This window comes from Chiloscyllium plagiosum, unplaced genomic scaffold (assembly GCF_037043375.1).
Source record: "Chiloscyllium plagiosum isolate Xiang-an unplaced genomic scaffold, Cpla_swu_hap1 HiC_scaffold_43, whole genome shotgun sequence".
Taxonomy (NCBI): domain Eukaryota; kingdom Metazoa; phylum Chordata; class Chondrichthyes; order Orectolobiformes; family Hemiscylliidae; genus Chiloscyllium; species Chiloscyllium plagiosum.
The window spans coordinates 29,591,312-29,608,851 of NW_028270181.1; the positions used below are offsets into that span (position 1 = coordinate 29,591,312).

Consider the following 17,540-nt stretch of genomic DNA (forward strand, 5'->3'; position numbering starts at 1 on the left):
GTGAATATTTTGTGCGAGAGGAGTTTATCCTTCAGGTGTGTTTACGCACACACACACACACAAATACTCAAAAGCTGCAGTGGTTCAGCCTGTCACAGTCACGTCTCTAAATCTGGTGGTTCAGCAGCAAATCTTTAACTTGAGCACAAAATATATCCCAGCACTGGATTGAGGGAAGCTTGTATTTTTGGAGGTGCTGTGTTCAGACATTAAGTTGAGGCCTTTATAGTTTTTTAAGTGAATATAAATGATCCTGTAAAAATTGTATTAAAGAAGAGCAGGAGAGTTCTCATCATTGCCCTTGAATGATAATCACTCACAATGATAGAAAATAAAGTGGATTTTCTTTTCATTTTTACATTGTTACTGTGTGATCTTGCTGTGCTCAAGTTGGGGACGCGATGGCCTAGTGATAATATCTCTGGACTATTAATCCAGAGACCTAGATAATGTTCTGTGCACCTTGGGCCAAATCCCACCATGGCAGATGTTAGCCAGCTTATCTTCTATGCATGCCAGTGTACCAGCCCCTATATCATGAGCTTTTACTTTCTGGAAATCCCATATTCCCTCTGAGTAAAGCAATCTCTCAATTTTACAGTTCTCATCTTGGTTTACATTTCAAGTCATGGCTCTACTACACCCTATCTGTGTGATCTCTGCAGTCCCAAAACCTTCTGAGATATCCGCATTCACCATTTTCAGCCTTGGGCATTCCCAAATTTCAATCAAGTCACCAGTGGTGGATGTACCTTCATTTGTCTAGGCCTTAAACTCTGCAATTACATCCCTCCACTTTTACACAGTTTGACATCGCTTGCCTAAGTTAAGACTCTTCATAAATTATACCTGGTCATCTTTTGCCCAACTATCTCCTTATGTGGCTCATGTTGAAATTTTCTTTTTGGTGCTCCGAAGAAGTGACTGAAATGTCCAATTATCATAAAGGTGCTATATCAATACATATTTTTGGTAAAACCCTTTCCTGTGTGTATATTTTCAGGATCGTCTGGGTCTAAGTGAAGATTACTGAAGCCTGCAATAACCACAATATTATAGACCATCATTCAAGTGTGGTAGTGTAACTGAATTCAATGCACTTGGAGAACTTTAAACTTGCACCGAAAAGTGACCATGAAAACAATTGTTGTAACAATGCAACTGAGTAACTAAAATCTTAAGGGTATTATATCCATGGGTTTTACCCACGATGTGGAGGTACTAGTGTTGGACTGGGTTGGACAAGGTCAAACATCACATGACACCAGGCTATGGTCCAATAGGTTTATTTGAAAACACAAGCTTTCGGAGCCTCACTCCTTCAGGTATTAGTGAGAGAGGAGACATTCAACACAGGATTCATAAGTAAAAGATCGAAGGGCCATACAACTGATGCAAATGTATTGAACAAACCTCAGATGGCTGTCAAATCTTTGATCAGTTAGAATGGAGGTGCAAGTTTTGATTGATTAATCTGAAAATCCTAGAATTCTTTCAAGAATATCACCGCACCAATATTGCCATATCCTAAGAACGAATTCTGAATCAGCAACTGTTACCTACCTGTATTCCTGCATATCATCCATCTGAACTCCTCAATGTATCACAGCTACCCACAGGTGTTTGCCCTGACCCATAAAAGCTTAGCTGGGGCATAGCTGAATGCAAGCTATTAACTGCTTGGTGTCTTTTCTACAACCCATTTGAACCCCTTAATTCCATAGTGTTGTGTTCATTGTCTGCCAATATATATCTAGTTCATAACTCCAAAGCAAGCAGATTAATCAGGAATCTACCCAGTGTTTAACTTTGCCTGGATAGTGCACTGTTGATGTAAACTTCTTTAGAAGCCTGTCTCTTTAAGCAGCTCAGCAACTGTTTTAAATAGCATACCATGATAGCAAACCAGTCACCTGTCACAATGTAACACATTAAATCCCAGTATTGTTCTGGTAAATCTGTGCGTGACCCTTAACAAGGGACCAGAATTAATGAATAGTTACATTGCTAATGAGTTCTCATATTAAACATATGATACACGATTACAAACTGAAAGAATATTTATTAAGACAACTTCCAGGTCAGAGATTTTACTGAATTTATAGGGAGAGAATTTTAAAATTTGGGAGTTTTATTCTGAGGGTTGATGCTAAGTGTTTCTAAGGATGGAGTTTCTTATACAAACATTTACTTTGAGATCATCGATATAACATACTTGGTAGTGAGAGAGATTGCAGTGAGACAACTTACAGCAAAAGTTCAAAATGAATGTGTATACTGCGAGAAAGGTCATGAAACAAGTCCTGTCGTGAATGTGTCATGAGAGGTTGTGAAAATTTTTGATGAGAAAGTTATGTTAAAAATTTGTATTGCAAAAGTCTCAAGTGCAAGATGCAGTGAGAAGCTTATGATGAAAGAATTTCTCGTCAACGTTTCTAACAGCAACCAACTTCAAAAGTACTGAATTGGTTGTAAAAAACTTTTGAAAATCCTGAAGTTGTGAATAGCACAGGATAAAGCAACTTTCTTTCTTTTCTCATTTTCTTTCTCCTTCCTACTTACTTTCTTTACTTTTTCCTTATTTTTATTTTCTTCTTAATTTCTTTTTCTCCTACTCTTTCTTTCTTGCTTCCTTCTGTCATTTCATTGTTTCTTTCACTCTATCTTTTTACTAAATGGGTATAAGAGGAAGATTTGCACCATTTACAGTCTCAGTTATGCATACCTGAAGTTAGAAACCTGCTTTTAAGCAGTGACACAAAACAGGAAGGATTGGCTTGGTGGCCATTTCACTGGAACAATTGATATTCAGTCCCATTGTTGCCAATTAAATTAAATGTCAGACACTACATAGCGTTGACATTGAGAGAGTTAATATTAAGCTTACACTCTAACATAGTTTACAGTGCATGTGCTGGTGATAGAATTTACAGGGAGAGAGTTCTAATGAGTGAGTTTATTACAAGAAAATTTACTTTGAAAATTTACTGTCAGTAAATCTTTAGTAAAGGCTGGACAGTATGAGGTTTTACAGCAACAAAGATTGCAGTGAGGTAATTTATAATGAGCAATTTTGCAAATCTTCTTCCTTCATAAAAACTCTCTGAACCATATCAATCACCAACTCCTTGTCTTCTCATTTCCTCTGGCCTCCTTACTCAGTAAATAACCTGCATGTTTTTGCTGGTCAGTTTTAGTTGTGCTGGAAGGGTTTCTTCCAGCTTCTGAACACTTCCGTATATCTAGGAAGGAGTGTTACCTCGAGGAGTGCAGGAGTGAAATCGTTCACTAACCAGGCCATTTCTGAACTCTTGTTTCTGTATCTTCCATTCACATTTCTCTACACCTTTCCAAAGTCACTTCCTTCTGTATGTGTCCTTGGACAAATACAGCTCTTCCTGCAAGTTGGTTTTCAGTCCCAACTCTCCACTGACCAGAATACCTCTAGAACTGCCCGTTTGCTTAGCTACACAGCTGCCTGTGTCATTGATGCCCTTACTGTCTTCCCTTGATATCCTTGAGTGTGGCTACCTGTTCCACTTCTCTTCAAAGCAGCAAAAGTTTAAATCTACCCAATGTACAGCTGACTTTCCGATCTTGCTAGTCCACACACCATAGAATCCCTACAGTTTGGCAGAAGGTCATTCAGGTAGGTAAAAACAATGACTGCAGATGCTGGAAACCAGATTCTGGATTAGTGGTGCTGGAAGAGCACAGCAGTTCAGGCAGCATCCAAAGAGCTGCTCCTTGGATGCTGCCTGAACTGCTGTGCTCTTCCAGCACCACTAATCCAGAAGGTCATTCAGCCCATTGAGTCCACACCCATGCTTTAAAGAGCACCCCACCCAGACCCACCACTCCTATTCCTATGACCCTGCATTTCCCACGGCTAATCCATCTAGCCTGTGCATCTTTGGACTGTGGGAGGAAACTGGAGCATCCAAAGGAAATCTATGCACACATGGAGAGAATGTACAAACTCCACAAAGACAGTCACCCTAGGGTGAAATCATACCCAAGTTCCTGGAACTGTGAGGCAGCAGTGCCAACCACTGAGCTGCTGTGCCTCTCCCAATCTCCAACAAATCTCACTTTCTTCTTGCAAAAACACTACTAATTCAGAATCATTCGGCACCACTCAGTAAATGTCACATTTTCTCCATCACCTACTGGAACCCCTTTTCCCCACCCCTTCTACTTTCATATCTGATAAGAGATGGGTATCGTGTGAGCATATATTTTGAAAGAGTTTTGTTTACTTTGAGCTTAGCGTGTGAAAGCTTTTAATGATTGAGTTTATTTTCACTAAGTTTACGGTGAGAGTTTATAGGGAAAGAATTTATAGGAAATAAGTTTATAGTGATTGAATTTGTATTTAGTTTATGATGTTTGAGGCTTTAATGAGCTTATGGTGATTAATCACTTTTATAATAAAAATTTATATGTAGAAAGCTTGTATTGAGAGAGATGACAGTGAGAGAGTTGTTCCAAATGAATTTACACTGAGAAAAGTCACAGTAAAATAGTCTATAATGAGGGAATTTGTATTTAGAGTTTATAGTGATGGTTTTAAACTGAGATAGTTTATAGTGAGAGAGTTTACATCATCAACAGTTTTGGTGCTCTGGGTGCCATTTTAGAAATAAACATCTGGACCACTTGTATTCACTTCTCATATTGTCATTGCCAAATTTAACTTGGTGAGGACATTTGGATCCATGCAGAATGGGTTAATTGTCACAGCAAACAGTGCCTAACACTGATTCAATTCTAGAGGATTTCACTTCTCTAGGTAACACTCCTTCCTACATAGACACAAGTGTTCAGAAGCAGGAAGAAACCCTTCCAGCACAACGAAAACCGACCGGCAAAAGCATGCAGGTTATTTACTGATCAGTTGTTTGTTTTTAGTCTCTCATGGGGAATGGACATTGCTGTCTGGGCCAACATTCATTGCCTGTGTCTCATCGCCCTTGTGAAGGTGATGGTATGCTGTCTTCTTGAATCATTGCCATCCACCTGGTCCAGTTACATCCACAGTGCTGCTAAGAAGACAGCTCTAGGATTTTGACCCAGTGACAGGGAAGGAACAATGATATATTTCCAGATTAGGAGGGTGTGGGGCTTGGAAGTGGTGGTGTTCATGTATCTGCTGATCTTGTTCTTCTTAGATGCTGAGGTTGCAGATTTAGATGCTGAGGTTGCATGGCAAATTGCTATGGCATGTATTTTAGACCATGCACACTGCTGTAACTATGCATTGGTTATAGAGGGAGTGAATATTGAAGCTGGGGTGCTGATGAGGTGCTGATCAAATGAGAACTGCTTTTTACAGTCTGCTTTTGAGTGTTGTTGGAGCTGCACTCATCTAAACAAATGGAGACTACTATTCATCGCAATCCTGACTTGTACCTTGTAGATAGTGGACAGGCTTTATTATTCAGAAATGGCAAAAAAATTGAATATCACGGGGAGAGTTCTTATTTATTTATTCTTGGTTCATTTCCACCTTTGGGTGACTGTCTGTGCTGAGTTTGCACATTGTCCTCATGTCTGCATGGGTTTCCTCTGCGTACTCTTGTTTCCTCCCAGATTCCAAGCAGGTTAGGTGCATTAGCCAGGCTAAATTGCCCATATTGACCAGGGATGTGCTGTTTAGTTGGGTTAACCATGGGAAATGCAGGATTCCAAGGATAGGATATTGGGGTGGGTGTGAACTCGATGGGCAAGTAGCCTGCTTCCACGTTGCAGGGGTTCAATGGTTCTGTGATTCTATGACACTTCTTGAGCATGGCCAGCTTCAGTTGCCCATCCAAAATTACTCTTAAAAGAAGTGACATGCGATGCCATTTCAGAGAGCAGCGAAGATTGAACCATGTTTTTGTGGATCTGGATTCTCATGTACACCAAACCAGGTAATAATGGCACATATTCTTGCTGAAGGCTGTTAGTGAACCAGATGGGTTTTTACTCCTCTCCTGCCAATCTTCCCTTGTGTATTCGTCAACAACCAAGATATTCTAGTTTGTCATTTATTGTGATATCAGAGAGATAAAAGAGCAGCAGAGGAGCGTTCATTGTGTTCTCTCTGAATGCACTGAAGCAGACGGAATGCACACATGCCCTGGATATGGGTTTCCTGAGTGTACAAGGTGCCATCAGGTAAACCCTTGTGGCGTTTTGAAAGCCTAATCTTAATGGTGAGATGAGCGCTCACTGGACATGAAGGAGCAGTTGGAAAACCACGACCGTCAATGCAGCTTGCTGGGGAATGCCTGCTGTCTCGGCAGATGTCAGGTGTTGTGAAACTTGAAAGGGTTCATAAAAGATTTACAAGGATGTTGCAAGGATTGGAGAGTTTGAGCTGTGGAGAGAGATTGAATAGACTGGGAAGTGACATTATAGATGTTTATAAAATCATGAGGGGTATGGATAGGGTGAATAGACAAGGTTTTTTTTCCCCGGATGAGTCCAAAACTAGAGGACATAGATTTGAGGTGAGGGGGAAAGATTTAAAAAGGACCTAAGGGGAAACTTTTTCACACAAAGATGGTGTGTTTATGAAATGAGCTGCCAGAGGGAGTGGTGGAGGCTGGTGCAATTGCAACATTTAAAAGGCATCTGGATGGGTATATGAATAGGTAGGGTTAGAGGGATATGAGGCAAATGCTGGCAAATGGGACTTGGTCAGATTGGGATGTTTGGTTGATGCAGATGAGTTGGACCAAAGGGTCTGTTTCCATGCTATAGGACTCTTCCATTTTCTCTCTTCCTCTTTCCTTTGCTATTAACCTATCTCCTCTCCAGTCTCCAGAGTTTCATGGCCAATTCGATTCCCAATCGACCGACAGTAAGCTAATCCACTAAAGCAGTACTACCACCCAACCCAATGGATGAGTTGGACTGAAGGGTCTATTTCTGTGCTGTACAGGTCTATGACTCTATAAGTCTATGTCTCATTAGTTCTGCATCCATTCCCTTGTTGTTCCATCAACTGTTCATTGATGGCTCAGTTAGCACTGCTGCTTCACAGCGCAAGGAAGCCAGGCTCAATTCCAGCATCAGGCAACTGTCTGTGTGGAATTTGCATATTCTCCCTGTGGCTGCGTGGATTTCCTCTGGGTTCTCTGGTTTCCTCCCATAGTCCAAAGATGTGAAGGCTAGGTGGATTGGCCATGTCAGATTGCCTCTAGTGTCCAGGGATGTGCAGGCTTAGGTGGACTAGCCATGAGAAATGCAGGGCCACAGGAATGGGGTGAGTCTGGGTGGAATACTCTTTGGAGAGATTACAAGAACTCAATGGGCTGAATGACCCGTTTCTGCACTGTAGGGATTCTATGAAAACCACCAAGTGGCTGCAGGGACACAAGGATTATTCACTCCATACCTGGCCCTTGACTCATCTCCACAACTCAACTACAGGTGATAGGAGGATCGTGCTACCATGAAGAGACATCTTTGAGGCAGTGATTGGTGTTCTATAGAAATGGCTCTGCTGCTTTGTCTACTCTGGAGTAGCCTCTCTGTACTCACCAGTGTTGACTTGTCTGAGTTCATTATGATCTGTTGAATCCGCCAGCACCTGACAATCAAGAACGGGCATCCATTATGATCAGTGATTTGTCAGGCTGATCAGAGCTAACTTCATACAAACGTTGGTCACTTGCTGAGACATGCAGCTAGTCAGTAACATGTTTGCAGGCTTACTTGCCACAATCATAATTCACATGTAGTCCTAGTTTTATGTGTTGCCTTTATTACTGTGAACAGACCCAGGATAAATGCGCCTAGAGTCCTCCACCCATTTTAGTGATCCATGCGTGTTTATAGTAAGAAAGTAGATGTTGAGAGGTTTTATGGTGAGAGTTCATTATGAGAATAGTGTACCTGACTTTCCTGGGAGATGTCAAGGGATGAAACATTGTGGAAAGTTAAAGGTTTAACAGAATATTTCCCAGCAGTTCATTGACACATATTGTCTCTCCTCTTACCCTTTGCTAAAGTCTTTGATTTTTTAAGTTGTGGCAAGACCCCTTTGTGTCTTGAATTGTGAAGTATTTGACTCTGTGGCCAGGTTTCTCTGACAATGGTAACTGTGCATTCTGAAACAGATGGCTGATCCTGCCATTTTCCAATGCTGAATCCCTGGAGAACCAAGAAATCCTGACTCAATTTCTCCTTCTCACTACAGGGGCACCTGGATTTATCTCACAGTTCTGATCATAATCAGGATCAGAAAAGTGGGAACCAGAACTTACCTGTGACTAAATAGGCAGAGTCTTTGTCCCTATGTTAGGGCTTGTATAATAAAATCAGAAAATTTATGAGAATAGCATTTCTGTTAAAAAGCTTTCATCACCGTTTGGAAAAGCAGATCTCTGATGTTGACCTTTGACCTGACAAAGTAATAGCTAAGTACAGTACACACACATATAGATCAGATATTGTGTCTTGAATGAATACACAGTATTCAAAGGAGGGAATTGTAACTCAGAGAATCTGTCTGGCCGAGTGGATTTTGCAGGAGGTGCTTTGACAATACACACTGCCCCTTTGAAGTGAAGCCCCATGTGGACAATGTTTGTCTTAATGCAAAAGAAATTACATTGGAATGTCACTATGAATCTCCAGCATCATAAATGAGGGCTGTGGCCGTATACAACTTTTTATAGCTGCTGCCTTATTACAATGGATAACCTTTATTTACTTTCATTAGACTATTAAACAACAAGAGTCTATTAATTTTTCGTCTGAAACTCCATCCGAGCCCATAAAGCAAACCAGTTGCTTAATTGAGTTCATTTTAATTTCCCTCCAATCGCACTGAATTACTCCAGTGATAAATCAGAGGGACAGGCCTTACCCCCAGTAGAAAGCCTAATTTGCAGCTAATTAGAAAACTGATTCCCAGTGAAAGATCAATACCACAACGAATTGGAAATGACTTGCAATCTCCGCCATGGAGACTGAAAGAGCGAGTTAGAGAGAGAACAAGAGCACGTGGAGAAAAAAGAAAGCCATGTGTCTGGAATGCGGAGGCAAAAGCGAATCAGTCTCAATCTAATGTAATATTCATGAGGACAATTGGCTTGTTGGTCTTCGTAAAAGTAGCTTTGAGATGTAACTGTTCATCTGGATGGACGCTTGATGTAGTCTGACGTGCTTTTAAATTCAATGAGTCATCGCCCCACACTCCAGTACGCAATGTTATCCCTTCTCAGAGCCAGCCTTGCTTTGGGGAATTACTGTTATGCAGTTGAATGCCATTAAGAAGAGAGCATTCCAGCATCTGGGCGACAGTTGAAGGAGAAAATCAGGGGTTAGATGTTGTTGATTGAGACAAGGCAAGGTCAGCGAGAGGCCTATCACGACATGGTCACTTGGGGTAGCACACCACTTGAGGATCATTACAAAATGTGCATTGAAGATTTTTTGTTGGCTTGAGGCTGCACATTTAGAAACCTGTCAGGCAGCAAAGACATTTTGCCCATTACTGTCACCTGGATTTGAGCTCAGGTTCCAGAGATGACCCCTCCACCTCATTTTGTGTTTGATTCATCTGTGACCTCCCACTCTATAGCAAAGGAATTTGAAATGAACACTTCACCTGATAGACTAAAGCCAACCCGATACTTGCTGTTCTTTGAGATCCCATTTTAACATTACTGTGAGCAATAAAGGCAGCTGCTGTGACATGCCAGTGATACTCAAACCTCAAACTCTTTCTTCCCGAGGTTCAAGGCCCAGTCCAGCATCTTGAACCCAAATGACACTGCAGATATTTTTATGTATCTTCCCTCTAACACTTCCTTATTTCTGCTCTTCAGTCTCCTTTGGTTCTCCACCTGTTTTTGATGTTCTCTGATCACCCTTTGGTTTTACACTTTTTCTCCCGATCCTTCCTCTTCCTTTGTCCCATATATCACTTGATTCTCAGTGTTGGTGTTTGAAGTTTTCTTTTGAATCACTCATGAATTCTGTACTCATATCCAGGATTATTATGACAGGGTTGGGTGGTAATACTGCTTTAGGGGATCACCTCACTGTCAGTCTATTGGGGACCAAATTGGCCATGAAACTTTGGAGACTGGAGAGGACATAGGTCAATAGCAAAGGAAAGATAGAGAGAAAAGAATGGAAGAGGCTACCTTCGGACAGAGTCATAGCGCCACACAGTCCTATAGCATGGAAACAGACCCTTTGTTCCAACTCACCTGCACCAACCAGAGATCCCAATCTGACCTCGTCCCATTTGCCAACTTTGACCTGTATCCTGCTAAGCCCTTCCTATTCATATACCATCCAGGTGCCTGTTAAATGTTGTAGTTTTACCAGCCTCCACCACTTCCTCTGGCAGCTTGTTCCATACATGCACCACACTCTGTGTGAAACAGTTGCCCCTTAGGTCCCTTGTAAATCTTTCCCCTCTCACCTTAAACCTCTGTCCCCTTGTTTTAGACTCCCTCACCCAAGGAAAAAGATCTTGACTATCCAAGCCCGTCATGATTTTATAAACCTCTGTAAGGTCACCCCGTCAGTCTCTGACGCTCTAGAGAAAACAGTCCCAGCCTATTCAGCCTCTCCCTATAGCTTAAACCCTCTAGTCTAGATTCTTGTAAATCTTTTCTGTACTCTCTCAAGTTTAACAGCATCTTTCATATAGAAGGGTGACCAAAATTGTAAACAATATTCCAAAGGTGGCCTCACCAATGTCCTATACTTAGTGTCCAGACCAATGAAGATAAGCATGTGAAACTCCTTCTTTACTACCCTATCTACTTGCAACTCCACTTTCAAGAAACTGTGCACTTGCACTCCCTAGGTCTCTTTGTTTGGCAGCATTTACGAGGGCCCTACCATTAATGGTAGAAGCTCTGCCCTGGTTTATCTTACCAAATGCAACACTTCACATTTATCCAAATTAAACTCCATCTGCCGCACCTCAGCCCATTGGCTCACCTGATCAAGGTCCCATTGTACTCTGAGATAATCTTCACTGTCCACTACAGAACCTATTTTGGTATCATCTGCAAACTTACTAACCATATGTTCTATATTCACATCCAAACCATTTATATAAATGATGACAAACAGTGGACCCAGCAATGTTGACCTTGTAATTCCAGTGAGCCAAGCCATAAATGGATCTTTAGATTACCTACAGTGTGGAAACAGGCCCTTCGGCCCAACAAGTCCACACCAACCCGCCAAAGCGTAACCCACCCATACCTCTACATTTACCCCTTACCTAACACTACGGGCAATTTAGCATGGCCACTTCACCTGACGTGCACATCTTTGGATTGTGGGAGGAAACCGGAGCACCCGGAGGAAACCCACGCAAACCGGGGAGAATGTGCAAACTCCACACAGTCAGTCGCCTGAGGCAGGAACTGAACCCGGGTCTCTGGCGCTGTGAGGCAGCAGTGCTAACCACTGTGCCACCATGCCACCCACATCTTCTCCACTTCAAGGGGCCATGTCAACCTGAACTCCTGAGTTTCTGGGTGACAGTTGAACGTGCATAACAGAACTCACTCCAGCAGAGGCCTCGCTGTTTGAGACTTTGTGAAATAATTTCTGGAATATGGTAATCAGTTTAGAAGGGGACAGATTAACTTTTCAAGTCAGTGTCATCTTAAGTTGGAGGTAAAGGACTGAAAATTAAATCCATTTCAATTTCTGGAGGACTCCACTATCTCTTTTGGACTGAGGAATTGGCTCTGCTTTTGATAGTCATCAGTGAAGATTCTTTACATGTGGAGCTGGAGAAACACAGCAGGTCTGACAGCATTGGAGGAGCAGGAAAGTCAATGTTATGGGTCAGAACCCTTTGTCAGGAGACCATACTGTCTCCAAGCCATTGAAGATTTTTTGTTGGCTTGAGGCTGCACATTTAGAAACCTGTCAGGCAGCAAAGACATTTTGCCCATTACCGTCACCTGGATTTGAGCTCAGGTTCCAGAGATGACCCCTCCACCTCATTTTGTGTTTGATTCATCTGTGACCTCCCACTCTATAGCAAATGAATTTGAAATGAACACTTCACCTGATAGACTAAAGCCAACCCGATACTTGCTGTTCTTTGAGATCCCATTTTAACATTACTGTGAGCAATAAAGGCAGCTGCTGTGACATGCCAGTGATACTCAAACCTCAAACTCTTTCTTCCCGAGGTTCAAGGCCCAGTCCAGCATCTTGAACCCAAATTCCTGGCTGACACTCTGGTTAAGTATTGAGGGAGTGTGGTACTTTTAGAGGTAAAATCTCTTTGGGAGTGATGCTCCCTGTTTTAGTAGATATAAAACATCTATTCTCTTGAAGAATAAGTAAATATTTGCTGTTCCAGCAATATTCAGTCTCTTATTGCCAGTCTTATTACTTCCATGGGTTGTGAGACTTCTAAACTCTTATTCCTCAAAAGTCAATGGAAATAGAATCTTTGAATATATTTAAGGAGTGGCAGATACACCTGTTTGCTTATCCTGAATCTATCAGAAATAGGTAGAAATGTGGAGTTATCAGGTCAACTGTGATCTTATCACTTTGTAGAGCAGATTCAAGGGATCGAGTGGCCTATTCCCATTCCTATTCCTTATTCAAATTACTGCATATTCTTGTAGGTCACTGTTAATAATTTTCTGTAACTGACTCCAAGCCTCTGTTGTTCCCTGTGTTTCCTTCCCAGGGTCAGTTATTCTCTGCATTTCATTCTTAGATACATATTACACTCTGTACCTCATTCGAAATTTCAGTCACTTTCTGTGTCTCTGCCCCAGTTCTTTGTTGTTTGTGTCTCACTCTTAGATTCTCTGTTAAGTCACATTGATGGGATGTAAAAGGAGTGTCATTTTCCAGCTGTGTACTCTGGGAAAAATAAAGATGAAGCTTCTGTTATTTTTATGGGGCGGTTCGATGGTTATGAGGGTTCAAGTCCCACCTGCTCCAGAGGTGTGTAGTAACGTCTCTGAACTGATTGATTAGAAAAACAAAGTTAAATAAAAAATAACCGAAGTATTATAAAATTATGAAATGTGATGCAAGTGACTTACAAGGAAATCCAAACCAAACTCTCTTCATTATACCATGTTTGTGTTTTTCTCAGGCTAATGAGTATTCCCTCTCTGCCCTGGCCTCTGGATTGGAAGATGTCAAAAGCAGCCTCTCAGCCGCAGCCACTCCTGACCTTGGGACCAACGTTTCAGGACCCCAGAGCTATCCTGTTGTGACAGGTAAGGTGGCTAGCTCATCTGCCATCTTAGTAAAAAGGGCAGAAAATAGAGAGTGCGGGGAAAAAGCATTTGCATTTGGGGAACAGGGAACATTCAAAGGTGCATTGTCACCTTGATTTCAAGTGTTGTTGTTGTGACAGATGGACTGACTTCTCCTTCGTCACTCACTCACTGTTGCATTTACTTCAACATGATTTGTGCCAGCAAAGTTTAAATGTGACTCAAATCCTTTCATACTTCAGGTTCCAGAACACCCAGGCTAGTGAAACATGGCTAAAAATGGGTTAAAGATACTTAGGCAGTTATGGAGTCATAGAGTTGTACAGCATGGAAACAGACTCTTCACTCCAACTCAACCATGCTGACCAGATATCCTAAATTAATCTAGCCCCATTTGCCAGCATTTGGCCCATATCCCTCTAAACCCTTCCTATTCATGTACCCATCCAGATGCATTTTAAATGTTGTAGTTGTACCAGCCTCCACCACTTCCTCTGGCAGCTCATCCCATATACGCACCACCCTCTGTGTGAAAATGTTTCCCCTTGGGTCCATCTTATATATTTCCCCTCTCCCCTTAAACCTATGCTCTCTAGTTTTAGACTCCCAAGCCTTGGGTAAAAGAATTGCCTATTCACCCTATTTATGCCACTCATGATTTTATAAACCTCCGTAAGGTCATCTCTCAACCTCTGACACTCCAGGGAAAACAGTCCCAACCTATTCAGCTGCACTCTGAGGACAGCCAGATCTTTGATGAGAATTCATTGGTGTTTTCATGGAACTGCCACCGGACTAGTTCAGAACTTTATTTTTCCTAATTTAAAGGGATAGAAGGCAGGGATTAAAAGACCATCTCTCAGTTCATGAAGGATTCCACATACATTCATGATTTTAGATGACTTTCAGATGCTAATTAAGTTGGATGGATCATAATAGATGATCACTCAACAATCGAGTCGATGTGAGAAGGAACGGAATTAACTATTCTGAAGAATCATTAATCTGGACTCAAAATTTTAACTCTGTTTATCTCTCCACAGATACCACCAGACCTGCTGAGTTTCTCCAGCACTTCCTGCTTTTATTTCAATTTTCCTGTATCCACCTTATCTTGCTTCTATCTTAAATGATGGAATGATAGGTGTTGGATGGATAGATGGGGAAATGGATTTAAAAATATAGAGTTGGATGAATGCATTTATGGCTTTACTTGAAATAGCTAGTTAAATAGTTGGCTAGATACATTAAGAGTGGTTAAGCACTGCAGCCTCACAGCGCCAGAGACTTGGATTTGATTCTAGCCTCGGGTTACTGTCTGTGTGGAGTTTGCACATTCTCCCTGTGTTTGTGTGAGTTTCCTCCCACAGTCCAAAGATGTGCAGGTTAGGTGAATTGGCCATGCCAAATTGCCCATAGTGTTACGTGCATTAGTCAGAGGGAAATGGGTCTGGGTGGGTTACCCTCCTGATTGGAGGGTCGGTGTGCATTTGTTGAGCCAAATGGCCTGTTTCCACACTGTAGGGAATCAGAAGCAAGGTAGGTGAATGAGTGGGCGGGTAGGTTGAAAGGTGAATGAGTAGATAGTGAATGCATGAATGAATAAATTATAAGGTGGGAAATTGCTTTTCTTTATTTACTCATGTAAAGTGGGCATTGCCAGAGATGAAGCCAGTATTTATTACCCACCTACAAAGAATTATCTTTGAACTGAATGATTTACGTGGGGTATTTCAGAGGGCAGTTCAGAGTCAACCACATTGCTGTGGGTCTGAAGTGACATGTAGGCCAGACCCGGGACGGATGGCCAATTTCTGGTCCTGAAGAAGATCAGTGACTTAGATTGTTTTTTATGACTATTTATGATAGTTTCAAGATCGCTATCAATTAGACCGGTTTCTAATTCCAGATCTTATTAATTCAATTTAAGTTCCAACAAATGCCTTGGTGGCATTTGAACCCATAATGCCAGAGTTTTGGCCAAAGTTTGAGGATAGCTAGTCTAGTACCATGACCACAAAAATGTTCACCTTGTTGGTAGGAAATGGTCTGGTGAGTAAAAGGATAGGTATCTGATAGGTTCAAGGATTCTGGATTAGTGGTGCTGGAAGAGCACAGCAGTTCAGGCAGCATCCAAGGAGCAGCGAAATCGACGATTCGGGCAAAAGCCCTTCATCAGGAATAAAATCAGGAATAACAGGCTTTTATTCCTGATGAAGGGCTTTTGCCTGCTCCTTGGATGCTGCCTGAACTGCTGTGCTCTTCCAGCACCACTAATCCAGAATCTGGTTTCCAGCATCTGCAGTCATTGTTTTTACCTCTCTGATAGGTTCAACACCATCCACAAAAAAACAGGATTGATTGACACCCTCTCTACCATATTAATCATGAGCACCCTTCACCAATGATCTGTAGTGTGTACCATCTACAAGGTACCCTGCACCAACTCACTAGTACTCCTTTGATGGCACCTTTCAACCCACAAGCTCATACATAGGAACACCACCATCTCTACACTCCCTCCAAGCCACCTGTTATCCTGACTTGGAAAATACTGCCATTCCTTCACTGTCTCTGGGTCAAAAACCTGGAGTTTCCTCTCTAACTGCACTACCTGTAGTTGTCTCTACACCCCTAGACCTGCTGCTTCAAGAACTCAACTGATCATAGCCCCCTCCATGGAAATCAGGGATCATTAACAAATGCTGGCCCAGGTGAAGTGAAGGATTGAGAGCTGATGTTTTGCACCAATGTTTTATGCACCAATGTTTTGATGCATAATTTGAGATTGATTATGGATGGATTGTGACAAGATAGAATATTGGGTGGATTAATAAATGGTTAGGTGGGTGCGTGGGTGTGTTGACAGTTAGATGAATGGAAATGGGTGCCTCAATGAATTCATGGATAAATTCAGAGGTACTTGGGTGAGCTTTTCTGTGTAAAATGATTCTTTCAGATGAAGAAGAACAGAACCACTTCATTTTTTCACACTCAGGTATTGATAAACAATGGTACAGTTGTTTCAATAGCAAACTGCCCCAGTTCATTCAGGATCAGTAAGGTGTGTGTCTAATAGGGCTTGTAAACAAGAACTACTCTGCTTTTCACACAATCTATTATTGGAGCAAACTGATTACTTCACCCCATCATGCATAATGGAGGATAAAAATGTGGGTTCAGTCATAGAGACCAGGAAAGAATAAATCAGGTGCCTTCAGCCAAAGTGGAGGTTGCAAGCTTCCGTGTCCTGTGGGAGAGTCACATTAAAGGGATCACTCTTGTTTGTAGCATGGGGAGTATACATATTCATGATTTGGAGGCGCCAGTGTTGGACTGGGGTGTACAAAGTCAAAAATAACACGACACTAGGTTACAGTCCAACAGGTTTAGTTGGAAGCACTAGCTTTTGGAGTGCTGCTCCTTCATCAGGTGGTTGTGACACAACCAAGTGCTTCAAAATGTTGGACTATAACCTGGTGTTGTGAGATTTTTAACTTCATACATATTGAATCACTGCACTGTGGAAGCAGACCATTCAGCTCATCAAGTCTACACCAACCCTTTGAAGAACATCCCACTGAGACCCACACACTCAACTTCCCATGGCCAAACCACCTAACCTACAAATCTTTGGGCTGAGGGAGGAAACCGGAGCAAACCCACACATATGTGGGGGGAATGTGCAAACTCAACACAGACAGTCGCCTGAGGGTGGAATCGAACCCAGATCCCGGGAGGCAGTAGTGCTAACCACTGAGCCATCATGCTATCCTAGTAAAGGAGGACAAAATTGGGCTCAGTTGCAGTACGCCCTTGAAGATAATAGCTAGCTGGCAAACTGTGAGCTGAAATTTGCAGTTGCAGTGTGGTTTCTGGCAGCAGGCCAGAGCTGGAGGGGGTGATCCCACCTTGGCATACCGTGGGATCTCCACCTGCAATTTACCTGGATCAGGCAATGAAACAGTTACCGCCGGGACTACTGTCACTTTAAGGAATCCAGCAATCATTCGCAACTGGGAATGGAGGTTGCTACAGGGATATCTCCACTCTACCAACTGTGTGTGTGATCTGGGCGTACTGGAGGGGGAGTGGTCAGAATGGAGGGTACACAGTGGGGTGGCACTGTGATGAGGGCAACATTGGTTATTGCTGAGGAGCAGCCCCCAAGGGACACATGGTGTCTGAATAAGAAGGAAACTCTCCCATAAGGCCTCCAGGAAGCTACCGGGGCTCCCGATGTGGTCTCCCATTGAGGCAGGAGTGGCCCCCCCCCACTGCCAAATAGCCAGAAGCTGTGGGAAAAGG

At 42.3% G+C, this 17,540-nt stretch overlaps 1 protein-coding gene across 19 annotated transcripts in view; it reads left to right on the top strand.

Annotated features, from left to right (window-relative positions):
• LOC122541755 (paired box protein Pax-2-like) overlaps positions 1 to 17,540 on the top strand; it is a 233,744-nt gene that overhangs the window by 174,558 nt on the left and 41,646 nt on the right. For all 19 annotated transcript variants that reach the window (XM_087982644.1, XM_087982649.1, XM_087982651.1 and 16 more), the window contains one exon: positions 13,106 to 13,232. In XM_087982644.1, the coding sequence (XP_087838770.1) occupies positions 13,106 to 13,232 (127 nt within the window). The remainder of the gene's footprint in view (positions 1 to 13,105; positions 13,233 to 17,540) is intronic.